Here is a 27,250-nt window from a genome sequence, read left to right as displayed (position 1 = left end):
TTAAATTATAAGAAAACATTTATTATATAAACAAAAAAAAAATACAGTCAGAAGAGTTGGTCGAATGAAAGTCTGCTTCATCAAATAATTTATTCTCAGCTCAGGTGGAAGGGATTTTCCTCGACGTCTCTCATATTTAATAATTGAAACATCATCGGGGGGGGGGGGGGCAGTGTTGTAAATCAACATCCAATTTATAGGAAAAAAGTAATCAAAAATATACATTTTATACCAGAACATAAGCTGCCTGTACAGTAAAATCGCCAAGCTGTGCAGACAGACGCTAAAATATTTTCTCTGCGCATGGTGATGGTGGGGGATTGGCGACCTTCACCACAGCACTCGATCGTTCAAGACGACCCGCCTTCAAAAACAGTCAAATTGGCTTCTTCAAGGGACACAAAATGGCTGCTATGTTGATAATCTAAAAGGTAAGTGTGACCCAAGAGAAGTTTTGATTTACAGGTAACTTCCAAAATGAGAAACTGCCAAGCCAAGAACAGCTTAGGGGTCCGGGGTGACAATTTTTTAAATTTTATTATTTACATGCACAGTTTATCGCAGGGGAGCGACGAGTCCTAAATATTTGTAGGAGGGTTCAAGATCCCTGAGATAATCCTTTTTCGGGTCCCCAGACGGTTTCCAAATTCCAGGCCTCACATGGTGAAGTAGTAGTACATGGTGGCAAACATCACCAGCATCTGAATGAAAGACGGAGAGGTTAGGAAGACGGCCAAAAGCAGCAGAATATACAGAACTTACAACTGGTCGGTGTACTAAACACCATTAGATCATCCATAACCTCCCAAAAACTAAACAAAAAACACAAAACAAAAAAGAAAAAAAAAAAAAAAAAAACACCACAAAACAAAACCACCACAAAACAAAAAACACAAAACAAACACAAAACAAAAACACAAAACACATCCAAGACAACTGTAGGTGATCTGTATTGTGTTCATAGACTACAGCAATCCCTATTAAAGCCGGTGCCCCAAGCTGGCCAATTTCAAACCCGACATTTTAATAGGCATTTTCATGAACTTCAATAACAATTTAGATCACATTATTTTCATAAACGGATTCAAGTAACAAAAAAAAGTTCCAAAAAGAAAGCTTTTAGGTAAATTTGTGGTAGATTGCCAAGATCAAAAATTATTTTAAATAATTTATTTCAAAAATATTTAAAATAAATTGGGCTTTAGTGTGGGAGTGATGTTTTTATATACTTTGCTGGGAATTTTTATTTGGTGTGTGAATGGGGGATCATTGTTGTCTTTGTAGGGCCAAGTTGGGGCAGTGGTGACCCCTCTTTTGGCAACCCCAGACAATTTTTTTTTTCTTGCCTACAGCAGTGAAGAGTTATAATTTTTATCATGTCTGCTTCTTTTCTACTCACTTCCTATCTTGCCTACCCCACAAGAAGTGGTGAAAAAAGCGGAGGCCCTCGTCGGGGGGGGCCCAAGGGCGGAGGCCTTCGTCGGGGGGGCCCAAGGGCGGAGGCCCTCGTCGGGGGGGGGCCCCAAGGGCGGAGGGCCCTCGTCGGGGGGGGGGCCCCAAGGGCGGAGGCCCTCGTCGGGGGGGGGGGGCCCCAAGGGCGGAGGCCCTCGTCGGGGGGGGGGGGGGCCCCAAGGGCGGAGGCCCTCGTCGGGGGGGGGGGGCCCCAAGGGCGGAGGCCCTCGTCGGGGGGGGGGCCCAAGGGCGGAGGCCCTCGTCGGGGGGGGGGCCCAAGGGCGGAGGCCCTCGTCGGGGGGGGGCCCAAGGGCGGAGGCCCTCGTCGGGGGGGGGGGGGGGGGGCCCAAGGGCAGAGGCCCTCGTCGGGGGGGGGGGGGGGGCCCAAGGGCAGAGGCCCTCGTCGGGGGGGGGGGGGCCCAAGGGCAGAGGCCCTCGTCGGGGGGGGGGGCCCCAAGGGCAGAGGCCCTCGTCGGGGGGGGGGGCCCAAGGGCAGAGGCCCTCGTCGGGGGGGGGGGGGCCCAAGGGCAGAGGCCCTCGTCGGGGGGGGGGGGGGGCCCAAGGGCAGAGGCCCTCGTCGGGGGGGGGGGGGGGCCCAAGGGCAGAGGCCCTCGTCGGGGGGGGGGGGGGGCCCAAGGGCAGAGGCCCTCGTCGGGGGGGGGGGCCCAAGGGCAGAGGCCCTCATCGGGGGGGGCCCAAGGGCAGTAAAGTGTTATAATTTTTATTCTGCCATCATGTCTGCTTTTCTACTCACTTCCTATCTTGCCTACCTCACAGAAAGTGGTGAAAAAGGGCAGAGGCCCTCGTTGGGGGGCCAAGGGCAGAGGCCCTCGTTGGGGGGCCAAGGGCAGAGGCCCTCGTTGGGGGGCCAAGGGCAGAGGCCCTCGTTGGGGGGCCAAGGGCAGAGGCCCTCGTTGGGGGGCCAAGGGCAGAGGCCCTCGTTGGGGGGCCAAGGGCAGAGGCCCTCGTTGGGGGGGCCAAGGGCAGAGGCCCTCGTTGGGCCATCACAGCCAAATTCTTTTTTTTATTTGGCCTACAGCAGGGAAGAATTCTAATATTAGACAGGTTTATTCTGCCTTTTTCATCTCTGCTGCTTTTTCATTCACTTCCTGTCTTGTCTACCACATAAGTGGAAGGTCAGAGGGCACTTAAATCCTTACAGAGGTTCTCATCTTTATCATCTTATTACTCATTTAATATATTTTATTACTGTCTATTCCCACCTTTGGCAGGGATTTTCCTCACTTTCTGTCTTGGTGACCATAGAGAAAGCGAGGGCAAATCTCCCCAGTAATTATAGAAACCGCCATAAAAAAAAAAAAAAAACTCAACCTGGTCAAAACCCTTCACCTCTTTCCCCTGTAAATAAAAAAATAAATAATAAAATCGATAACTGTTCAGAAAAGGTGGTTTGAAATGTTAATTGAACTTCAAGCCACGTGAAAGCTTCAAGGCCAAGAGCAAGAAGATCTATGGTGATAAATCCATGAACAGAACTTCTGTACAGCCATTGAAGTCACTGGGAAATACAACTCTTCGCTAAATTTCCTTACAATGGCCCAGAAGAACGTGTCTCCACAGAGGAGGACATAAAGAGGACATAATTGAAGCCTCCTGAATTGTGTCCAACTTACCGTCCACATTAGGATGGCGAATCCAAACCAGGAGATGCCCCAAGTGTAGCTGTTGATGGCGTGTATTATGTGGTCCGAACAGCCCTGGAAGAAAAGTTTGAAAATTAATGTCTTGCACCTCAGTTGTCCTTGTTTGGGGCTTTTGATATACCAAATTGCAAGTTCAAGCTTGCCCACATACAGGGGCCGACTGACCATTTGGAAACTCGGGCACTGCCCAAGGGCTCGGAGTAAGTAGGGGGCCCCATGAGATGCCCCTGGTACCTTTTTCATAGGCTTTTTTTTGAGTTTGGGCAAGGACACGGGGGCCCCATGATCCCCTATTGCCCGGGGGCCCCATGAGTTGTCAGTCCACCCCTGCCCACGTTACCATCTGAGTGTACGGTCTCTGCCCATTCCCCATCTGATCCACCAGCAGCTTTTTAGTGTGAGGGTCCAAACCTATAATTTCCTTTGAATGATACTCCGTCTGGTAAGTGCTTCCATGGCAATTGTTAAAATCAAATGAAAATTCGACAATCAGGTTGAAAAAAAGGAATATTAGCAACCACTTTGAAGCATGGCGGCTTACCTAAACAATTCATTCAGTTCATTCCCAATTAGATAGGTCCTCATACTAGATATTTATAGATGAATCTAATGAAGGTGCAACTTGGGATTGTAGCCAGTTTTTGGATAGAATTGGCAATGTTGAGAACATTTTTTGGGGGTCTCTTTTTGCTGCTCTATCACCTTTGGAAAGACCTCCTGTCACTGTCAGGAAATGCTCAGGAAGGAAAAATTTTCCCTTTGTGGCGACACAAAGAAAAAAAAATAAAAACAAAAAGACTGACCGACTGTTTTCTAAAATTTGAAGCAGAACCCAATTCCCATAAATACCTCCATTCCAAGGAAACAACACCTGTGAGCTCCCTCGCTGGCAACATCTCCTCGCCTTTGGCTGGGGCAGGATGGTGCAACTTGCGCATGAAAGTGCATTCATCCAAGCACCCAGCAGGTGTAAAAAACACAATTTCTGCCTAAGAGGAGCCCTCGTTGGGGCCCAAAGAGGAGCCCTCGTTGGGGCCCAAAGAGGAGCCCTCGTTGGGGCCCAAAGAGGAGCCCTCGTTGGGGCCCAAAGAGGAGCCCTCGTTGGGGCCCAAAGAGGAGCCCTCGTTGGGGCCCAAAGAGGAGCCCTCGTTGGGGCCCAAAGAGGAGCCCTCGTTGGGGCCCAAAGAGGAGCCCTCGTTGGGGCCCAAAGAGGAGCCCTCGTTGGGGCCCAAAGAGGAGCCCTCGTTGGGGCCCAAAGAGGAGCCCTCGTTGGGGCCCAAAGAGGAGCCCTCGTTGGGGCCCAAAGAGGAGCCCTCGTTGGGGCCCAAAGAGGAGCCCTCGTTGGGGCCCAAAGAGGAGCCCTCGTTGGGGCCCAAAGAGGAGCCCTCGTTGGGGCCCAAAGAGGAGCCCTCGTTGGGGCCCAAAGAGGAGCCCTCGTTGGGGCCCAAAGAGGAGCCCTCGTTGGGGCCCAAAGAGGAGCCCTCGTTGGGGCCCAAAGAGGAGCCCTCGTTGGGGCCCAAAGAGGAGCCCTCGTTGGGGCCCAAAGAGGAGCCCTCGTTGGGGCCCAAAGAGGAGCCCTCGTTGGGGCCCAAAGAGGAGCCCTCGTTGGGGCCAAAGAGGAGCCCCCGCGGGGGCCAAAGAGGAGCCCCCGCGGGGGCCAAAGATATATTAAGTTTCTTCTGTTTAAGGCCAAAAGAATAGAGTTTGGCAGCTGATATACACAAGAGTTCCCTCCTCTGCAGTTTGGCTTCTGTAGAGTGAAAGGACAAGAGCATCAAACTTTGGATATCCGTCAAGATAACGTTTCTATTTTCCATAATAAATACGTGTTTTTCAAGATTTGACATCCAACTCTTTTGGGGGCTTATACAAGGACAACCCTTCATCAGGGCTAACACCTGAAACATATTGGCTGTAAATTATTGAAATAAATTTTTCTTTTTCATGACATATAAAACTTATATCTGAACTGAAAAACATGGGTTCTCATGCTGTCACTCCACATACACTGACTAAACCATAAGCCCTGTCAAAGCCCTACTGAGTATTAGAGAGCTGCTATGAAACCATCACTTCACCTAATCAGAAGCCCATTGAGTTTGAAGTCCACCCCAATATTAGACTCTGGAGATTGGTGGTGTGCAGAGAGGGTCTTGCAACATCATCGTAGCGGACAAAACAGCCGTTGCTTCTTACCTGGGTGTAGACGTACGGGGAAAGTCCGACGGTGCAGCCAGCTTGATTTTGGATCTGAAAGTTTTTATCTTTTGCACAGCACCAAAATGGCCAGGGTGCAGTAGACTCTGAATAGTAAGTACGGAAAGCAGAGGAGTAGGTGACCCAGTCAGCAGGCCCATCCATGCCACAGCAGTTTTTCTGCAAGGTGAGAATTCATATTGCACGTTAAACAATTCAGGTAGCTGCAGCACCAGATCACGTAAAAACACAAAACTACGGTTTGAAGCCTAAAGGGCCGAACTTAAAATGATGTGGGTAAGGTATTGGAGGTAGTATTAAAAGATACCCAAATATCATGGCAATAATGCACAATACCAACACTAATAAAAGTTTAAACGTTCGTTAAATTTGGAGTTTTCCAATCAAACCTTATCTAGGAAACAAATGGTATCCTTTACTAAGGGTCACCATTTAAAAAAAAAAAAAAGGTTGCCCCCCTAAAATGGAGAAGGTCAAGTTGTAAAAGCAGAACCCCTTGTGCTTACCTCCAACATAACTCTGTTCCAGAACATCGTGACATCCAGGCCCTGATTTGTATCATTAGTTGCATAGTATTTAAGCATCTGCTGCTTGATCACATTGGAGTTCACCATCTAGAAAAAGAGAGTGAGTGTGACAAGTAAAGCAACCCGCTGAAGAACATCTTCACAGAACAATGAAAACCAAACTTTGGAACAAACAGCCAGACTGGCAGAAGAAGCAATGTGCAAAGCCAGAGATTAAATATTTTATATATTTACAATAGGGGGATTTTTTTTTTTTTTTTATGGATTTTGAACCTTGCACACTTTTTAATAAACATTCACCCAGTCCATAACCCACACACCAATCATCCTGGTATTCCCAAGACTAACCCAACTTGTAACCTCAACAGTAATCCATACACCAATTCTTTCCCAACACTCAACCCCATTGTATAAACCCCACACCCAACCCTCCTCATATCCCCAAGACTCACCTAGTCCGAAACCTCAACAGTAGCCTATACGCCAACTCTTCCCATAATTCACACCCAACCCTCTGCATAAATCTCACACCCAACCCTCCTCATATCCCCAAGACTCACCTAGTCCGTAACCTCAACAGTCGCTCATACACCAACCCTTCCCATAACTCAAACCCAACTTCATTGCATAAATGTCATATCCAACCCTTCCCATATCCCCAAGACTCGCCTATCATGCAACCTCAACAGTAGCCCATACACCAATTCTTTCCCATAACTCACACTCAACCCCTTTGCATAAACCCCACACCCAACCCTCCCCATATCCCCAAGACTCACCTAGTCCGTAACCTCAACAGTAGCCTACACGCCAACTCTTCCCATAATTCACACCCAACCCTCTGCATACATCTTACACCCAACCCTCCTCATATCCCCAAGACTCACCTAGCCTGTAACCTCAACAGTAGCCCATACAACCACCTTTCACATAGCTCACACCCAACCCTCCCCATATATCAAAGACTCACCTAGTCTGTATCCTCAACAGTAGTCCATATGCCAACCCTTTCTATAACCCACACCCAACTTCATTGCATAAATGTCACACCCAACCCTCTCCATATCCCCAAGACTCGCCTATCATGTAACCTCAACAGTAGCACTCAACTCACACCCACCCAACCCTCTGCATAAATCCTGCACCAAACCCTCCCCATATCCCCAAGACTCATCAAGGCCAGTAACGTTAACAGTAGCCAATACACCAAACCTTTTCATAACTCGGACCCAACCCTCTGCATAAATCTCACTTCCAACCCTTCCCATATCCCCAAAACTCACTTAGCCTGTAACCTCCATAGTAACTCATATACCAACCTTCCCCATAACTCACACCAAGGCTCTGAGTAAATCTCACACCCAACCCTTCCCAGATCCTCAAGGCTTACCTTGCCTGTAACCTCAATAGTAGCTCATACACCAATTCTTCCTATAACTCACACCCACAGAAACCTCTGTGTACATCCCACACCCAACCCTTCCCATATACCAAAGATTGCCCTAGCCTGTAACTTCAACAGTAGCCCATAGAACAAACTTTCCTCCAACTCACACCCCACCCTCTGCATAAACCCCACACCTGATCCTTCGCGAATCCCCAGGAGTCACCTCGTCTGTACCCTCAACAGTAGCCCATACACCAATTCTTCCTATAACTCACACCCACAGAACCCTCTGTGTACATCCCACACCCAACCCTTCCCATATCCCCAAGATTTCCCTAGCCTGTAACTTCAACAATAGCCCATACAACAAACTTTTCTCCAACTCACAGCCAACCCTTTGCATAAACCCCACACCTGACCCATCGCGAATCCCCAGGAGTCACCTCGCCTGTAACCTCAACAGTAGCCCATACACCAATCCTGCCTGTAAATCCACTCACTATCCCAAACCCAAATATTCCTGTAAGCTTTACATTTACCATTCCTTCAGTAAGCTGAACCCTTTTCATATTCCCATTCCTGTTCTGGAACACTCCGCAATGAAAACTATCCTGTGCCACCAAAATCAGTTCTCTGGAAACTCCGGATTCTGCAATTTTGTGCCTGAACCAATGTTAAGCCTCAGTATTTAGTACATGGCCAACGCCTTCCCTTACAAAGTCTACGAAGAGCTAACCACAACTTACATAGTCCCGGTGAGTAAATGACGTTATGCAGGAAGCACATTCGAATATATAGACGATCATCATCACTACCAGATACTAGAGAGGAAATAAAAGGGAGAGTTATAATCCACATTTCTCTCTTCGATCGCAGTCATGCCAGAACACACAGCCAACTGCTTACCACAATGAGCATGGTGCGACTGCTCTTCACCGCTGCCACGTTCCCAAATATTGCCACAAGGAAAAAGGCAAAACCGCAGAAGATGCCAATCCAGCCGCCTGCGAACACGTCATCTTTCCCAGTCACCCCCATCACCGGGTACACATAGTACGGGTCTGTCGTGGCCCAGATGGTTTCGGCGAACAGCGCCAGGCCGCAGAGCTGTAACGAGAACCCCAACAGGTCAGATTTGAGGAGTGACAACTTAATGGAACGGTCTCTTGTTGTCACTGGAAAAGCCTCACGCACAGGGCCCTGGGTACCATCAGTCTGCCTGTATGGGGCCCAGGCCAGCAGGGGGGTCCAGGCGGCTGGTTGAATCGGATGTGGGCAGGGAGGGTGATCGGCACAGCAGTGGTAATATGGGGCCCTGGGGGTCGTCCCCTGTACTAGTACAGGGCACGGCAGGGGTGTTGGAGATACAACAGCATGTACTATATAGTATTGTGTGTTAATATCACTTGACCAGTAGATGGCACTGTACACTAAGGTTACTAGTTGTGCATATGTGTAAAACTTGTTGGTTCTCTCTCTTCCTTCCTCTCTTCCAAACCAAAATGTCTGCTGAAATGAGTTGTATGTTTGCAACTTAAGCCACACAAGTAAAACAGAGTTCTGCCTCATCACAAGCTACCAGTGTCTTCTCTAACACATAACCAACAAGGGGTACTTACTGGAACTGGTCCCCTGTATGGCTCGCTCTGCAGCAGCTAAAATCCAGTGGCTTCTCCTCTCCCTCGCGCTTTCAGCTGCCATACAGGGGATCGGTTCCAGTAATTGCCCCCCCCCCCCTCGCTGTGCACAATATATTTCCCCCTGCTGCCAAGGCCCCCTTGTGTGCTGCAGGCTTCCATCCACTCCTTCCCACCGGCAACTGCAAGCACACAGCACAGTATGAAGAGTGGGGGAAGGGTCCGGTAAACATGTCACAATTACCAACCCCTTCCTTTGCTGAATGAACACAATGAGTGATCACTACTGATCACTCACTGAATTCATTCATAACTGAAGCATAGTAAACTGTATTTTTTTTTGGGGGGGGGAGGGGGGGATTAGGGCCCAGCCAAGTCAGGTTGGCTTCATGGGGTCCCGTGGTTTCTAACAGCAGCCCTGCTCATACAAACAGTGTAAGCAATCTCAAACCATTAGTGACATTATTATTATTATTATACAGGATTTATATTATTATAATTATACAGGATTTATTATTATTATTATTATTATACAGGATTTATATATTATTATACAGGATTTATATATTATTATACAGGATTTATATATTATTATAATTATTATACAGGATTTATATATTATTATTATACAGGATTTATATATTATTAATATACAGGATTTATATATTATTATACAGGATTTATATAATTATACAGGATTTATATATTATTATTATTATTATTATACATGATTTATATATTATTATTATACAGGATTTATATACTATTATACAGTATTTATATATTATACAGTATTTATATATTATACAGGATTTATATATTATTATAATTATTATTATTATACAGGATTTATATATTATTATAATTATTATACAGGATTTATATATTATACAGGATTTATATATTATTATACAGGATTTATATATTATTATTATACAGGATTTATATATTATTATTATTATTATTATTATACAGGATTTATATTATTATACAGGATTTATATATTATTATTATTATTATTATACATGATTTATATATTATTATTATACAGGATTTATATACTATTATTATACAGTATTTATATATTATACAGGATTTATATATTATTATAATTATTATTATTATACAGGATTTATATATTATACAGGATTTATATATTATACAGGATTTATATAATTATACAGGATTTATATATTATTATAATACAGGATTTATAGATTATTATTATTATTATTATTATACAGGATTTATGGCGCCAACAGTTTGCTCAGCGCTGTACAATATAAGTGAGACAGTACAATTACAATACATATCAGTACAGAAGGAATGTGAGGGCCTTGCTCGTGGAGCTTACAATCTAAAAGAACATACCTAGGTATATAGCATATTAAAAATACAGACATTTCATGCTTTGCCTAAAAAAAATTCTATAGAAAACCTAAAAATAAAGATCAATAAAAAAAGTTGTTTTTTTTTTATTGATTTTAAATTTCTAAATTTATTTTAATTTATTATTTTTTTTTTAATTCTATAGCAACTTGAATTAAATCTTTATACTACTTTTTTTCTATCATTATATATGCCCCCGTATGAAATTCCTGCTATGCTGCACGTACAGTATAACATGCTGAAGGATCTACGGTGTCAGACTTGTTTTACACTGGCTTGGGAAACAGGAAAAACCTCAAAATTGTTGCCATTGCATTTGTAATGCGAAACAAAAAAAAAAAAAACAAAAAGGAGGAAGAAGAAAGAGGTCACAGTGCTGCTGCAGTCCTTGTTGTGGACTTTCTATATTATGAATTGTTGGGCCGGTCCTGAACAAGTCACACAGTACATAATTAGACGGCTCCCCCTGCTGGCAATCACTAGGCATTGACAAATTTCTTGCAAACAAAATAAAAATGCTGAACCATCAACCGACCCAACACCACCCCCCCCCCCCCCACCTTCCCTTTGCCCCCACCCCACCTGCTATTAAAAACAAAAACACCAATTCGAAAAATCTGGTCCCGCTACTCTCTATTGTGAGATTGTGCATAGAGGAGCCTAGTCTGACCTGAATAGCGACATTCCACAGCCCCATATATGGGGCCTCTGAACAAGAGACCGTAGGCAGTGCGTGGGTCAGAATTTATATTTTTGTTCCCTTGAATGGGAAAAACCCCCATTTAAAAAAAATACCTTCAGACAAGATGGAAGAGTCAGGAGGGCGGAATCAACCCCCCCCCCCCCCATAGGGCCTGTCCAGGACCCCAGTGGGGAAATTTGCTGCCTGCCAGGAAAGCCATGATAGGCTTGTTCTCTATCCATTCCTGAAGGTGACCTGTATGGCTAGGAAACAAACTGGGTCTAGACCATGGGACAAGCTGGCCAAGGCTAGGGGTGAGGGCTGCCGCTGACCTCATCCCTTTAAAACCGAACACATTAATCAGGTTCTGAGGCTACTTTAATGCAGATAAGGCACTGAGGGAGCCGAGTTACCACCTTAATCAGCCCCAGAACCTGGGTCATTAATATGTGTTTGGTTTTAAAGAGATGAGGTAGCAACCCTACTAGAAGGAGGTGGGAGGAGGAGGAGATGGAGAAGGAGGAGAAGGAGGAGAAGGTGGAGAAGGTGGAGAAGGTGGAGAAGGTGGAGAAGGAGGAGAAGGTGGAGAAGGTGGAGGAGAAGGAGAAGAAGGAGGAGTAGGTGGAGGAGGAGGAGAAGGAGGAGAAGGTGGAGAAGGTAGAGAAGGTGGAGAAGGTGGAGAAGGTGGAGAAGGTGGAGAAGGAGGAGAAGGAGGAGAAGGAGGAGAAGGAGGAGAAGGAGGAGAAGGTGGAGAAGGTGGAGGAGAAGGAGAAGAAGGTGGAGAAGGTGGAGGAGGAGGAGGAGAAGGAGAAGGTGGAGGAGGAGAAGGAGAAGGTGGAGGAGGAGAAGGAGAAGGTGGAGGAGGAGAAGGAGAAGGTGGAGGAGGAGAAGGAGGAGAAGGAGGAGGAGAAGGTACAGGAGAAGGTGCAGGAGAAGGTGCAGGAGAAGGTGCAGGAGAAGGTGCAGGAGAAGGTGCAGGAGAAGGTGCAGGAGAAGGTGCAGGAGAAGGTGCAGGAGAAGGTGCAGGAGAAGGTGCAGGAGAAGGTGCAGGAGAAGGTGCAGGAGAAGGTGCAGGAGAAGGTGCAGGAGAAGGTGCAGGAGAAGGTGCAGGAGAAGGTGCAGGAGAAGGTGCAGGAGAAGGTGCAGCAGAAGGTGCAGCAGAAGGTGCAGCAGAAGGTGGAGCAGAAGGTGGAGCAGAAGGTGGAGCAGAAGGTGGAGCAGAAGGTGGAGCAGAAGGTGGAGCAGAAGGTGGAGCAGGAGCAGAAGGTGGAGAAGGAGCAGAAGGTGGAGAAGGAGCAGAAGGTGGAGAAGGAGCAGAAGGTGGAGAAGGAGCAGAAGGTGGAGAAGGAGCAGAAGGTGGAGAAGGAGCAGAAGGTGGAGAAGGAGCAGAAGGTGGAGAAGGAGCAGAAGGTAGAGAAGGAGCAGAAGGTAGAGAAGGAGCAGAAGGTAGAGAAGGAGCAGAAGGTAGGACCAAGCTAGGGTTTGGGGAACTTTGAGGTCCACCCCACTGGGAACAACTGATTTTGGGTGGAGTTGCCTTTTAACTGTCTGCCAGTAAGTACAAAAATAAACAACCAAACAAACATGGAGTTACTTCAACCAGAGACAAGCTATTCCAAAAATGATGTTTGGGGGGGCATAAAATCAACAGGTCTGTAAAAACCATTTAAGGGTTTTTAATTAATGCGCCTGCGTTGTAGCAAATGTTATGCGCTGCATTTAAAAAAAAAAAAAAAAAAGGCTAATGTGTGAATTCAGGCACTTTAGGGACCATTGGTTCTGAATGGACGGCCTTAACGCAATGCACATTATGCGTGACGCATCACAAAGTAGAACACAGGCCCTCAGAGCTCTCATAGGAAACTTGCATAGCAAGCCGCCCAGGAGATCTCTGCCCCCCCCCCCTCCCTGCAGCAGACGGGCCAAGCTGGCCGGGCATTCTCTGAATAGTCTGAAAGGATACAGGAAAGACAAGTTTTCTAAATACAACAAAACCATGGCGACTCTGAATGCGGAGTTTCGGTTCCGGGGTACTTAATGTTTGACCAGGACTGGCCAGCAGACAAATGTTATGGAATTACAGGAGATTCTTGTTACCAGGGGCGGACTGACAACTCATGGGGCCCCCGGGCAATAGGGGATCATGGGGCCCTTGTGTCCTTGCGCACACCCAAAAAAGCCTAAGAAAAAAAAAAAGGTACCAGGGGCATTTCATGGGGCCCCCTACTGACTCCGGGCCCTCAGGCACTGCCCGAGTGCTCGAATGGTCAGTCCGCCCCTGCTTGTTACCATACACCTGGAGATCAGAAGAGTCCTTCCACAGGTAACCATCCCTTCATCAGAGACCCCCTCCCATCCCCCACATGCTGCAGATCAATAACTAGATCATGGCAATCATTGATAACTTATCAGTTTGCTGCAGGCACGAGGAAGCATTTAATCAGTCTCTTCTCCCCCAGTGATCGCTCAGGGTGTACATTGTAACTTTGTAGATGAGAGCCTGCAGCAGGGGCTGATTTGTGTCAGATACTGTGAACACAAACAGGCGCTATGATTTCCATGATTGTCTAGGTCCAGGTGACCCCCGGATGATGCCTAAACAAGCATCGCGCCCTCCTTCTGGATAAGGACAGATTAATGCATTGTCCGGGGGAGTACTGCAGTCCCTCAGGGACAGGGGCGGACTGACCATTTGGGAACTTGGGCACTGCCCGAGAGCCCGGGGTCAGTAGGAGGCTCCATGAGACACCCCTGGTACCTTTCATAGGCTTTTTTGGGTGTGGTTTGAGTGTGGGCGAGGGCACAGGGGCCCCATGATCCCCTATTGCCCGGGGGCCCCATGAGTTGTCAGTCCGCCGCTGCTCAGGGGCGATAAAAACCTTAAAGAACTGCGCTGACATCAGGGGCGGACTGACAATTCATGGGGCCCCCGGGCAATAGGGGATCATGGGGCCCGTGTCCTTGCCCAAACTCAAAAAAGCCTATGAGAAAGGTACCAGGGGCATCTCATGGGGCCCCCTACTGACCTCGGGCGGTGCCCGAGTTTCTAAATGGTCAGTCCGCCCCTGGACAGGAGTAGTGATGCCGCTGTCACTACTCCTGTCAGCCTTGTAACAGAAGGAAGGCGCCCCCATCCCTACAGAAAGCCATTGAACCCAGGGCAGCCGCCCCTCCTGCCCACCCCTTGTCCTGGCCCTAGGGAAGTGTTAGACCCTCTATCCGGTTTTTGTTTGTGGTCTACAGGAATTGCCTCTGAGATAGTAATTAGAGAGGTGTCCTTGCCCAAACTCAAAAAAGCCTATGAAAAAGGTACCAGGGGCATCTCATGGGGCCCCCTACTGACCCCGGGCCCTCGGGCAGAGCCCGAGTTTCCAAATGGTCAGTCCGCCCCTGGCTGACAATTAGTAGTCATGCCATTAGCAATAGGGGCTTATTTACTAAAACCGGAGAGTGCACAATATGGCGCAGCTCCGCACAGAAACCAATCAGCTTCCAGGTTTTATTGCCAAAGCTTCAATGAACAAGCTGAAGCTAGAAGCCGATTGGCTCCCACAGCTGCACCGGATTCTGAGTGCTCCAGTTTTAGTAAATCTCCCCCCCCCCCCCAACGTCGGAGGACATTCCCCGCAATCCAGAGAGCCCTCTACTTACCATTATAATCACATTTCCGAACACAATGATCGCCACGAGGCCGGAAGACCCCTTCTCTGCCATCTTCAGCCTTGGTCACCTGCAGGAGACACAACAACACCTTTATAGAAATGGCGACAAATACAATTCGCCGGCGTGACATCAGAGCGCGGTAGCGGCGGACGGTCTTCGTAAAAACCACTTTGCACTTTATATACTATAAAAAGTTACAAGAGGTGCAAAAAGAAAACTGATCCTGCCAGAAAGCCAGACATCCCACAACTTCCTGTGCTGCATCCCTATCAGTTACATTGTTTCCAGCCATCTCTGAGGACTGGAGGACCACACCCCTCTGGTATGGAGAAGAGGAGCAGGATGGAGTCCTGTAGTCCTCTCCGTTTCTTTTGACCTTCTGAGAGTGCAGTGAGCGAGTGTTGTCACCCTACCACAGAAGTGTGTTACTGGCAGGATCACCTGGTGAAAAGCCTGAATAAAAAAGAAAACTAATGCAGCCACCACCTCCAAGAACTGTAAGGTGCAATAAGTTACATTTTTTATTTTTGGGGGTCCAGATGCGCTTTCCGACCTGGAAGTGTGCAGCTTTTCCAATGCAGTCCCACTACAAGAAGCAGGAAGGGGGGGAAACATAGCCCACACCACCTCCCGTATCTCTCCTCGCCACTCCCAGCGCTGGGCTGACAGAAAGAGGGACACCTCTGTCACTACTCCTATCAGCCCTGTAACAGAAAGAAGGGGCCCCCATCCCTAGAGTAAACCATTGCACCCATTGCTCCTACTGCCCCCCCTTTATGATGTGCAAGCATAGGGGATCCTATTCCCAGCAGTCACCTGTCAAAATCACCCAGCAGCTCCTGATCTGTCAGTCGGGTTTTGCAGCAACCTGGACGTGCGCAGGTTTGCCAATGCAGTCCTGCCACAAAAGGCAGGAAGGATGGGGAGAGAACACAGCCTGCACCGCCTCCCCTGATCTCTCCTAGCCACTCCCAGCACTGGGCTGACAGGAGTAGTAATGCCACTGTTACTACTCCTGTCAGCCTTGTAATCGAAGGAAGGGGCCCTCATTTCTAGAGTAAACCATTGCACCCAGGGCAACCGCCCCTCCTGTGCACCCCTCCACACACACCCTTCCTGAATGATGGTCGAGCTTAGGGGATCTTACACCTAGCAGTCACCTGTCAAAATCACTGGGCAGCTCCTGATCTGTCTAGTCAGATTTTGCATCGACCTGGAAGTGTGCAGCTTTTCCAATGCAGTCCCACTACAAGAGGAAGGAAGGAGGGGGGGGGGGGGGGGGAGAACATAGCCCGCACTACCTCCCGGATCTCTCCTCGCTACTCCCAGCGCTGGACTGACAGAAATAGGGACACCACTGTCACTACTCCTATCAGCCTTGTAACAGAAAGAAGGGGCCCCCATCCCTAGAGTAAACCATTGCACCCAGGGCAGCTGTCCCTCCTGCCCCGCCCCCCCTTCATGAAGTGCAAGCTTAGGGGATCCTATTCCCAGCAGTCACCTGTCAAAATCAGTGTGTAGCTCCTGATCGGTCAGTCAGGTTTTACATCGGCCTGAAAGTGCGCAGGTTTTCCAATGCAGTCCCACTACAAAAGGCAGGGGGTGTGGGAAGAGAACGCAGCCCGCACCGCCTCCCGGATCTCTCCTCGCCACTCCCAGCGCTGGGCTGACAGAAGTAGTGATCCCTCTGTCACTACTCCTGTCAGCCTTGTAACAGAAATAAGGCACCCCATACCTAAAGTAAACCATTGTGCCCAGGGCAGCTGCCCCCCCCCCCCTTCATGATGTGCTAGCTTAGGGGATCCAACTCCCAGCAGTCACCTGTCAAAATCAGTGTGCAGCTCTTGATCTGACACTTGGGTTTTACATCAGCCTGAAAGTGTGCAGGTTTTCCAACGCAGTCCTGCCACAAGAGGCAGGAAGGAGAGGGAGAGCGAACACAGCCCGCACCACCTCCCAGATATCTCTCAGCGCTGTGGCTGACAGGAGCAGGGGCAGACTGACAACTCATGGGGCCCCCGGGCAATAGCGGATCATGGGGCCTCTGTGTCCTTGCCCAAATTCAAAAAAACCTATGAAAAAGGTACCAGGGGCATCTCATGGGGTCCCCTACTGACCCCAGGCCCTCGGGCAGTGCCCAAGTTTCCAAATGGTCAGTCCGCCCCTGGACAGGAGTAGTGATGCCGCTGTCACTACTCCTGTCAGCCTTGTAACAGAAGGAAGGTGCCCCCATCCCTACAGGAAGCCATTGAACCCATGGCAGCCGCCCCTCCTGCCCACCCCTTGTCCTGGCCCTAGGGAAGTGTTAGACCCTCTATCCGGTTTTTGTTTGCGGTCTACAGGAATTGCCTCTGAGATAGTAATTAGAGAGGTGGAGGACCTTTTTTTCCCCCCTAAGCCAGAAGGAAACGCTACGATGAGCATACATCCCTCCACACAATCCAGTTCAACATCCAAAAACTCCCATCTTAATTGATCCGCGGACAGAAATAATTTGTTGAAAGAGGTTTTCTAGCCAAAGAACCTGAACTGCCGCTGTGTTCTAATCAGGGGTGGAAACGTTTGTGCAGACTGTGCAACTACACAGGGGCCCCCCAGGATTTACGGCGCTCATGCAACACACGCGGTATTGTTGCATGTTTATTGAAAAGGCATTCAATTAGAATTGTAAACTATCTTCCAGAAAAAAAGATCATTTCTTTAGACTGAGTTACGATCGGCTCTTGGACACATTTCATCGATGGGAAGTGATTAACAAAATTCCACCACCGTTGATTGACTTGGCAAAGTTCAAACTGATCGCTAAACCAAATCGAAAGGAAGATTTTCGGTTTGCAATTTTTTATCTATCCAATGAGTTTAGTGGTTTTAAATGATCGTTAAAATCATTTAGTTGATCTTTCAATGCTACAAAACCCGTCGAGTTAGAGAAAAATTGCAAACCAAAACCCTTCATTTGACTCAGGCACAGGGGCGGACTGACAACTCATGGGGCCCCCGGGCAATAGGGGATCATGGGGCCCCTGTGTCCTTGCCCAAACTCAAAAAAGCCTATGAAAAAAGGTACCAGAGGCATCTCATGGGGCCCCCTACTGACCCCGGGCCCTCGGGCAATGCCCGAGTTCCCAAATGGTCAGTCCGCCCCTGCTCAGACATCGCTTTCAACTTTGTCAGGTCATCAATGGTGCAGGGGCGGACTGACCATTTGGAAACTCGGGCACTGCCCGAGGGCCCGGGGTCAGTAGGGGGCCCCATGAGATGCCCCTGGTACCTTTTTTCATAGGCTTTTTTTGAGTTTGGGCAAGGACACAGGGGCCCCATGATCTCCTATTGCCAGGGGGCCCCATGAGTTGTCAGTCCGCCCCTGCAATGGTGGCGGAGGTTTGGTGAACACTTCTCGAAGGTCAAATATCTGCTTTTTTGTGTTGAAGAACCATTGCAACTCAAGCAGATTAAAAGGATCGTTGTTTGATCGATCATTTACAATTACAACTGATAGAATTTTAAAAAGGGGCAGAACAATACCGCAGGTGTTGCGTCATTTGTTATCCTAGTAGTATGCGATCATATCTAAATTGATCAGAGATTGTCAAGTGTCCGGCCCACCATTAAGGGCCCATTATAACGAATGTGGGTCAGGTGGGTGCCGATACCCCACACAGGGCCAGGTCAAGGGGTGGCTGCCCTGGGCACGGTGGGGTTTTGGGTGTCGTGCTAGAAGGAGTGATTTGGAGGGTGGATTTGTGCTAATAATGATGACTGGTGGGGGGATTTGTGCTAGGAGCAGGGGCAGACTGACAACTCATGGGGCCCCCGGGCAATAGGGGATCATGGGGCCCCTGTGTCCTTGACCAAACTCAAAAAAGCCTATGAAAAAGGTACCAGGGGCATCTCATGGGGCCCCCTACTGATTCTGGGCCCTCAATAGGGGATCAAGGGGCCCCTGTGTCCTTGCCCACACCCAAAAAAGCCTATGAAAAAGGTACCAGGGGCATCTCATGGGGCCCCCTACTGACCCTGGGCCCTCAATAGGGGATCAAGGGGCCCCTGTGTCCTTGCCCACACCCAAAAAAGCCTATGAAAAAGGTACCAGGGGCATCTCATGGGGCCCCCTACTGACCCTGGGCCCTCAATAGGGGATCAAGGGGCCCCTGTGTCCTTGCCCACACCCAAAAAAGCCTATGAAAAAGGTACCAGGGGCATCTCATGGGGCCCCCTACTGACCCCGGGCCCTCGGGCAGTGCCAGAGAGCTCGAATGGTCAGTCCGCCCCTGGCTAGGAGAGGGTATTTGGGGGGGGTTGTGCTGGAAGAGGTAGATTTGGAGGGAGGGGATTTATGCTCAGAGGGGAAATTTGAGGGGTAGAGGATTTGTACTAGGAGGGGGATTTTGGGAGGAAGAATTTAAGAGGGGATTTGGGACGGGGGGGGGGGGGGGTGTACTGGAAGAGGGGAGATTTTTTGCTTGGGGAGAATCTTGGTTTGCAAAGGTAATTTATGCTAAGGGTGTTAAGTGTGTAGAGTTTTTTTTTTTTTGGGGGGGGTTGCGGACACATTTTGGGGGGAGGGGGCACCGCTTGGCATCTTCGCCCTGTGTGCTGGATGACCTTCTCCCGGCACTGACCCCGCACATTGCCACATACACCTGGGCACTGACTTCTAGGGCAGAAGCAAAGAAGAAGCAATGACACTTGTACAGCCCTCCTCCTTGTAGGGACGGGTGTTGTGCCGGGGGGGGGGGGAGATCACAGGGTGCTCCAAGTCTGCAAACACCACATTTTTTAATCCTAGAAGCTGCATAAAGAGTTAAAAAAATTAAAATAAGTAAACCTAAAACTTTTCTCCACTTCAGATGAGTAGTAAGGGGTTAAATCCTCCCATTTTTTTTTTTTTTACCATCCATGTCCCATTGGGGAGATTTTCCTTCAGTTCCCATTCTATGGGCACAACAGGAAGTGCGGAAAATTTTCCCACGTGAGAAAAATGGTGGGTGGTGGGTGTTACCCTCTTAGTAGTTGTCACCCTTTTAGTGGGTGCACCCATTGGAAGACTTCCCCTCACATCCTGTACTTGTGACAACTCAAAATTTTGGATTCTTCAATCACTTTATGTCCCAATGACAAAGGTCACCAGGAAAAAAAGAGGATAAATCCCCCACTGGGGACACAAACAGTAGTAAGAACTGATAGGGGTTCCAACACTTCCATTCTCCATCAAAAGGTAAAAAAAAAAATGTTGGCTGTAGATACACTCAATGGCAACTAGTTAGGGTGGAGATTTGGGAGTTGCATTTGCTGACTTGTTTTGAACGGTGCATGTTCCAGAGCTGCCGTCATCATCCTTCTATTCCATAGGGAGTCTCTTCGTATACAAGTGGACTTCAATGACTGCATGCTTGCTTTGGGCCAGGGACCCATCAGGAAACGAAGGGACAAGGATGACGTTCTCGGAATCTGCACCTTCGGAAACAAGTTAGCGTTTCAACCTTCATGGTTTGACCCTGACCAGTTTGTATGCATATTGTGAGCCAGGCACTCGAATTACTGAGGACGACGGAAACAGGCGATTTTCTGAGGAGGAGGTCAGCCATGTCAACCCAATAATTGTTTCCAAACAACCAAGACTGAGCAAACATTGCCATCTATCATTACCTGCAAAGCACCAGTGGAGGCTTCCAGAGCAATCACCAACATGAGATTATCGTGGTCCCGATTAGATAACACGGCATTCTACAGATAGAACATTTCTGTATTTAATTTATGTTGGGTGTAGAGGGGCCCTCTAATGGACCCTCTCAGGGGTTCTGTGGAGCCCAAAATGGAACCAACGGAGCCTCACCTCCTCCAGTGTACCTGGAGACATCTCCTTGTTGCTGACGCCCATTGTAAGGGGGCACATCTCCAACTGACACCGCCCAGTATAAGGGGGCACATCTCCAACTGACACCGCCCACTGTAAAGGGGGCACATCTCCAACTGACACCGCCCACTGTAAAGGGGGCACATCGCCAACTGACACCGCCCACTGTAAAGGGGGCACATCGCCAACTGACACCGCCCACTGTAAAGGGGGCACATCGCCAACTGACACCGCCCACTGTAAAGGGGGCACATCTCCAACTGACACCGCCCACTGTAAAGGGGGCACATCTCCAACTGACACCGCCCACTGTAAAGGGGGCACATCTCCAACTGACACCGCCCACTGTAAAGGGGGCACATCTCCAACTGACACCGCCCACTGTAAAGGGGGCACATGTCCAACTGACACCGCCCACTGTAAAGGGGGTACATCTCCAACTGACACCGCCCACTGTAAAGGGGGCACATCTCCAACTGACTCCGCCCCCTGTAAAGGGGGCACATCTCCAACTGATACCTCCCACTGTAAAGGGGGCACATCTCCAACTGACACCGCCCAGTATAAGGGGGCACATCTCCAACTGACACCGCCCACTGTAAAGGGGGCACATCGCCAACTGACACCGCCCACTGTAAAGGGGGCACATCGCCAACTGACACCGCCCACTGTAAAGGGGGCACATCGCCAACTGACACCGCCCACTGTAAAGGGGGCACATCGCCAACTGACACCGCCCACTGTAAAGGGGGCACATCGCCAACTGACACCGCCCACTGTAAAGGGGGCACATCGCCAACTGACACCGCCCACTGTAAAGGGGGCACATCGCCAACTGACACCGCCCACTGTAAAGGGGGCACATCTCCAACTGACACCGCCCACTGTAAAGGGGGCACATCTCCAACTGACACCGCCCACTGTAAAGGGGGCACATCTCCAACTGACACCGCCCACTGTAAAGGGGGCACATCTCCAACTGACACCGCCCACTGTAAAGGGGGCACATCTCCAACTGACACCGCCCACTGTAAAGGGGGCACATCTCCAACTGACACCGCCCACTGTAAAGGGGGCACATGTCCAACTGACACCGCCCACTGTAAAGGGCGTACATCTCCAACTGACACCGCCCACTGTAAAGGGGGCACATCTCCAACTGACTCCGCCCACTGTAAAGGGGGCACATCTCCAACTGATACCTCCCACTGTAAAGGGGGCACATCTCCAACTGACTCCGCCCACTGTAAAGGGGGCACATCTCCAACTGACTCCGCCCACTGTAAAGGGGGCACATCTCCAACTGATACCTCCCACTGTAAAGGGGGCACATCTCCAACTGACAACGCCCACTGTAAAGGGGCACATCTGTCATTGCTCATCCCCAATGTAAGGGGGGACTTCTCCAAATGCTTACCCCCATGTAGGGGGCACATCCCTAACTGACAACATCCAATGCAAGGGGGCCCTTCTCCCAATGTTGACCCCCAACGTGAGGGGACCCTTTCCCCACTGCTGACCTCCAATGTAAGGGGGACCCACCTCCGCTGCTGACCCCAATGTAAGGGATCCCTTCTCCCACTGCTGACCCCAAACGTAAGGGGACCCTTCTCCCACTGCTGACCCCCAACGTAAGGGAACCCTTCTCACACTGCTGACCCCAAACGTAAGGGGACCCTCCTCAGACTGCTGACCCCAAACGTAAGGGGACCCTCCTCAGACTGCTGACCCCAAACGTAAGGGGACCCTCCTCAGACTGTTGACCCCAAACGTAAGGGGACCCTTCTCCCACTGCTGACCCCCACAGTAAGGGGACCCTTCTCCCACTGCTGACCCCCACAGTAAGGGGACCCGTCTCCCACTGCTGACCCCCACAGTAAGGGGACCCGTCTCCCACTGCTGACCCCCACAGTAAGGGGACCCGTCTCCCACTGCTGACCCCCACAGTAAGGGGACCCGTCTCCCACTGCTGACCCCCACAGTAAGGGGACCCGTCTCCCACTGCTGACCCCCACAGTAAGGGGACCCGTCTCCCACTGCTGACCCCCACAGTAAGGGGACCCGTCTCCCACTGCTGACCCCCACAGTAAGGGGACCCGTCTCCCACTGCTGACCCCCAACGTAAGGGGACCCGTCTCCCACTGCTGACCCCCAACGTAAGGGGACCCGTCTCCCACTGCTGACCCCCACAGTAAGGGGACCCGTCTCCCACTGCTGACCCCCACAGTAAGGGGACCCGTCTCCCACTGCTGACCCCCACAGTAAGGGGACCCGTCTCCCACTGCTGACCCCCACAGTAAGGGGACCCGTCTCCCACTGCTGACCCCCACAGTAAGGGGACCCGTCTCCCACTGCTGACCCCCACAGTAAGGGGACCCGTCTCCCACTGCTGACCCCCACAGTAAGGGGACCCGTCTCCCACTGCTGACCCCCACAGTAAGGGGACCCGTCTCCAACTGCTGACCCCCACAGTAAGGGGACCCGTCTCCCACTGCTGACCCCCAACGTAAGGGGACCCGTCTCCCACTGCTGACCCCCAACGTAAGGGGACCCGTCTCCCACTGCTGACCCCCAACGTAAGGGGACCCGTCTCCCACTGCTGACCCCCAACGTAAGGGGACCCGTCTCCCACTGCTGACCCCCAACGTAAGGGGACCCGTCTCCCACTGCTGACCCCCAACGTAAGGGGACCCGTCTCCCACTGCTGACCCCCAACGTAAGGGGACCCGTCTCCCACTGCTGACCCCCAACGTAAGGGGACCCGTCTCCCACTGCTGACCCCCAACGTAAGGGGACCCGTCTCCCACTGCTGACCCCCAACGTAAGGGGACCCGTCTCCCACTGCTGACCCCCAACGTAAGGGGACCCGTCTCCCACTGCTGACCCCCAACGTAAGGGGACCCGTCTCCCACTGCTGACCCCCAACGTAAGGGGACCCGTCTCCCACTGCTGACCCCCAACGTAAGGGGACCCGTCTCCCACTGCTGACCCCCAACGTAAGGGGACCCGTCTCCCACTGCTGACCCCCAACGTAAGGGGACCTGTCTCCCACTGCTGACCCCCAACGTAAGGGGACCCTTCTCCCACTGCTGACCCCCAACGTAAGGGGACCCTTCTCCCACTGCTGACCCCCAACGTAAGGGGACCCTTCTCCCACTGCTGACCCCCAACGTAAGGGGACCCTTCTCCCACTGCTGACCCCCAACGTAAGGGGACCCTTCTCCCACTGCTGACCCCAAACGTAAGGGGACCCTTCTCCCACTGCTGACCCCAACATAAGGGTGAACAACTCCAAATGCAAGAGGTCACATCTCCCACTAACCCAAAATGTAAGTGGGCACGTTTCCCACTGACGCCTAATATAAAAGGGCACTTCTCCCACTGCTAGCCAATTCAACCTCATTCTCTTTTCCACAGATGTCTACGTGGACCACCATGCAAGGTACTTTTTCCTACCAATGTAAATGGACGCTAACATTTTCACTTTTTTTTCTAACAGTTATTACTATTTAATTGCATATATCAGGGGGGGGGTGTTACAGAATGACCAGTTCTGGAAATTATACGCTAGTTATGCCACATACTTATATTAATAAATCAACCAATGAGGGGCGTACATAGCGATCCGGAGATATTAGGGGTTCCACAAGTAAAACATTTCAATTCAAGGATGCCTTCGTAGTAAGGTTAGGAAAAGCTATGCAGTCACTACAGTCAGCGATTCTCCATTCCATGGCAGGCAGAGGCGACACGAGAGATTTTCACACCATTGAATATTTTTGAAGGCATTAACCAAAAAATGATTTACTCAACATTAAGTATCAAATTATTTTCATGACCCTAAACAATGTTTCCAAATTGCAACAAAGTATAAATCTTGTATTCTGTTATTTGGGATGCAATTCCTCCATACCAAACTCCATCAGAACTGTCCTGGTGCGAAGGACCACAGGCAATCACAATGCCCAAAACTGCTTTTATATAAAGGTAGGGGGTCTCCAAACATTCTAAGCAAAGGGTCAGTTTACTGTCCTTCAGACTTTAGGGGGGGCTGGACAGTGGCCATTGGGAGTAAAAATTGTCCTGCCGTCAGTGGGAGTAAACACTGCCTCCTTAGCATTAGGGTGAGGAATAGTGCCCTGTCGCTGGCGTCAGTGGGAGGCATAGTGCCCCCCTCGTCGGTGTCAGTGGGAGGAATAGTGCCCCCAGCATTGGTGTCAGCGGGAGGAATAGTGCCCCCAGCATTGGTGTCAGCGGGAGGAATAGTGCCCCCAGCATTGGTGTCTCAGCGGGAGGAATAGTGCCCCCAGCATTGGTGTCTCAGCGGGAGGAATAGTGCCCCCAGCATTGGTGTCTCAGCGGGAGGAATAGTGCCCCCAGCATTGGTGTCAGCGGGAGGAATAGTGCCCCCAGCATTGGTGTCAGCGGGAGGAATAGTGCCCCAGCATTGGTGTCAGCGGGAGGAATAGTGCCCCAGCATTGGTGTCAGCGGGAGGAATAGTACCCCAGCATTGGTGTCAGCGGGAGGAATAGTACCCCAGCATTGGTGTCAGCGGGAGGAATAGTACCCCAGCATTGGTGTCAGTGGGAGGAATAGTACCCCAGCATTGGTGTCAGCGGGAGGAATAGTGTCCCATCATTGGTGTCAATGGGAGGAATAGTACCCCATCATTGGTGTCAGTGGGAGGAATAGTACCCCATCATTGGTGTCAGTGGGAGGAATAGTACCCATGCCTTGGTGTCGGTAACAGGAATTAAGCCCCATTGTCAGTGTCTGTGGAAACAAAAGTGTCCAAAGGGCCAGATAAAAGCCAGAAAAGGGCCGCCGTTTGGAAACCACTGATACAAGGGATGATCCCCAACACAATTTGGATGCAAACACTAAACCACGCATGCAAAGCGAATCTTTCCCAAAAACTACAAAACATTAAAAAGGTGGAGAAGGGGGATTGATTGAACAGCGGACACACCCTGAACACAACTTTCCCAAACTTTCTGCAGGAACAAAACTTCTAAAATTGGCTGCAAAACCAAAACTCTTCTAGGCTCACATTCGGTCCTGGCAGTCTGGCACCGTTGCAGCTTTCAAAAATAAATGCAATCAGTATCTTAGAAGAATGGATGGCAGTTCCTGAAAAAGAAGCCAAATCCTGGAAATTCCCCTGTACTCACCTGTCCTCCAGCCCTGTATCAGCTGCAATGTCTCCGCCTCACCACTTCACTGATACTTATAGACTCTGCTGGAAGCTGCTCAGACCTGGAGCCCTCTATAGAGAGTGGAGTCTGGTGGGGGGGTGGGGTCTCCTACCTAAGGTGGTGCATAAAGTCTTGGGGGGCGGAGACAGTGGTCTACCTTAACTTTGGTCCACATACCTGAAATGAGGAGGTTAACTCTTTCTCTCGAGGACAATGATGTGTTTACAAGCTGGGCAGGGGAAGTCAAACTGGTTTGTGCCAAAACAAAGATACGGAACGTGTTAGAGGCCCAGCAGAAGTTTATATAAGGACAAACATTTTATTATTTTAGAGTCGGGGGGGGGGGAATGATGCATTATATTGGGGGAGGTTAAAAAAGGGCAAATATTATATTAATATTTTGGGGCAAGGGTCATACCATGGCATATACTGAATTAATTGGGGGGGGGGGTCATAAAATGGCAAATACTGCATTATATTTGGGGTGTCTTAAATGGCAAATACTGCATTATATTGGGGGGTGTCTTAAATGGAAAAATTCTGCATTATATTGGGGGGGGTCATAAAATGGCAAATACTGCATTATATTTTGGGTGTCTTAAATGGCAAATACTGGATTATATTGGGGGTGTCCTAAATGGCAAATTCTGCATTATATTAGGAGGGTCATACAATGGCAAATACTGCATTATATTTGGGGGGGGGTCATAAAATAGCAAATACTGCATTATATTGGGGGGGTCATAAAATGGCAAATACTGCATTATATCGGGGGGGTCTATATAAAGCATAATATAAGTGGATGGAGGGATTATCAAAATATATTGTGTTACACCCGGGATTTATATAAGAGATCATTTATACTGGAAATCTTATAAAAGGACTAACCCCCACATGGAAGAAAAATATATTTGAAATATATTTTAAAAATATTCTTCCCAAATATATTGACATATATTTTAAATGCTTCAATTTTGGCCGTATTCAATATATATATATATATATATATATATATATATATATATATATATATATATATTGTATGTTGAAATGTGTTTTTATTACAAAATATACGACAAATATTTTTAAAAATACATTTCAAATATACTGCATGTCTTTCAAAAATACAAATCTACATTTTTGGAATAAATTTATGAATATATGTAAAAAATATATGTTAAAATGACCTTTTTTATATGTTAAAAAAATCTGAAGAATATATTAAAAAAAATATATATTTTTTTTAAATATATTCTTCAGATTTTTTTTGAACATATAAAAAAGTAATTTTAACATATATTTTTACTCATATTTGAAATGTATTTTAAAAAATATTTTTCATATATTTTGTAATAAAAACGCATTTCAACATACAGTGTATATATATATATGCCGGTGATCCCTCTAGTGATATAAAGAACCATATAAGGGGATTGGGACCTCCTTCCTCCTGCTGGTGACCCCTCTAGTGATAGAAATATCTATATAGAGGAATCAGGACCTTCCTCCTGCTGGTGGTCCCTCTAGTGACATAAAGATCTATATAGAGGAATCGGGACCTCCTTCCTCCTGCCGGTGA

The 27,250-nt window shown here is 49.0% G+C and overlaps 1 protein-coding gene across 1 annotated transcript; it reads right to left on the bottom strand.

Annotated features, from left to right (window-relative positions):
* Nucleotides 1-25,718, bottom strand: UPK1A (uroplakin 1A). The gene is made up of 8 exons (XM_089660401.1): nt 25,648-25,718; nt 14,607-14,685; nt 8,154-8,354; nt 7,994-8,068; nt 5,840-5,947; nt 5,313-5,492; nt 3,087-3,170; nt 1-701 (listed from the first exon to the last, which is right to left on the bottom strand). Exons 2-8 carry the CDS (start codon nt 14,667-14,669, stop codon nt 657-659), a joined length of 756 nt encoding a protein of 251 aa, XP_089516527.1. The 5' UTR covers nt 14,670-14,685; nt 25,648-25,718; the 3' UTR covers nt 1-656.
* Between the last annotated feature and the right edge of the window lie 1,532 nt (nt 25,719-27,250).

The sequence above is a fragment of the Staurois parvus genome, unplaced genomic scaffold (genome assembly GCF_062004578.1).
Source record: "Staurois parvus isolate SC_StPar_1 unplaced genomic scaffold, SC_StPar_1.0 ptg001239l, whole genome shotgun sequence".
Taxonomy (NCBI): Eukaryota; Metazoa; Chordata; class Amphibia; order Anura; family Ranidae; genus Staurois; species Staurois parvus.
The sequence above is the reverse complement of the archived record's forward strand: the minus strand, read 5'-3'. Positions and strand labels throughout refer to the sequence as shown.

Bases quoted from the DNA above. Each gene is read 5' to 3' on its own strand.
- UPK1A (XM_089660401.1), bottom strand. From the start codon at position 14,669: ATGGCAGAGAAGGGGTCTTCCGGCCTCGTGGCGATCATTGTGTTCGGA. The intron at 8,069-8,153 runs GTAAGCAGTTGG...TTTCCTCTCTAG, and splicing joins GTCGCACCATGCTCATTGTG to TATCTGGTAGTGATGATGAT. The intron at 5,948-7,993 runs GTAAGTTGTGGT...CTCTTTTTCTAG, and splicing joins CATTTACTCACCGGGACTAT to ATGGTGAACTCCAATGTGAT.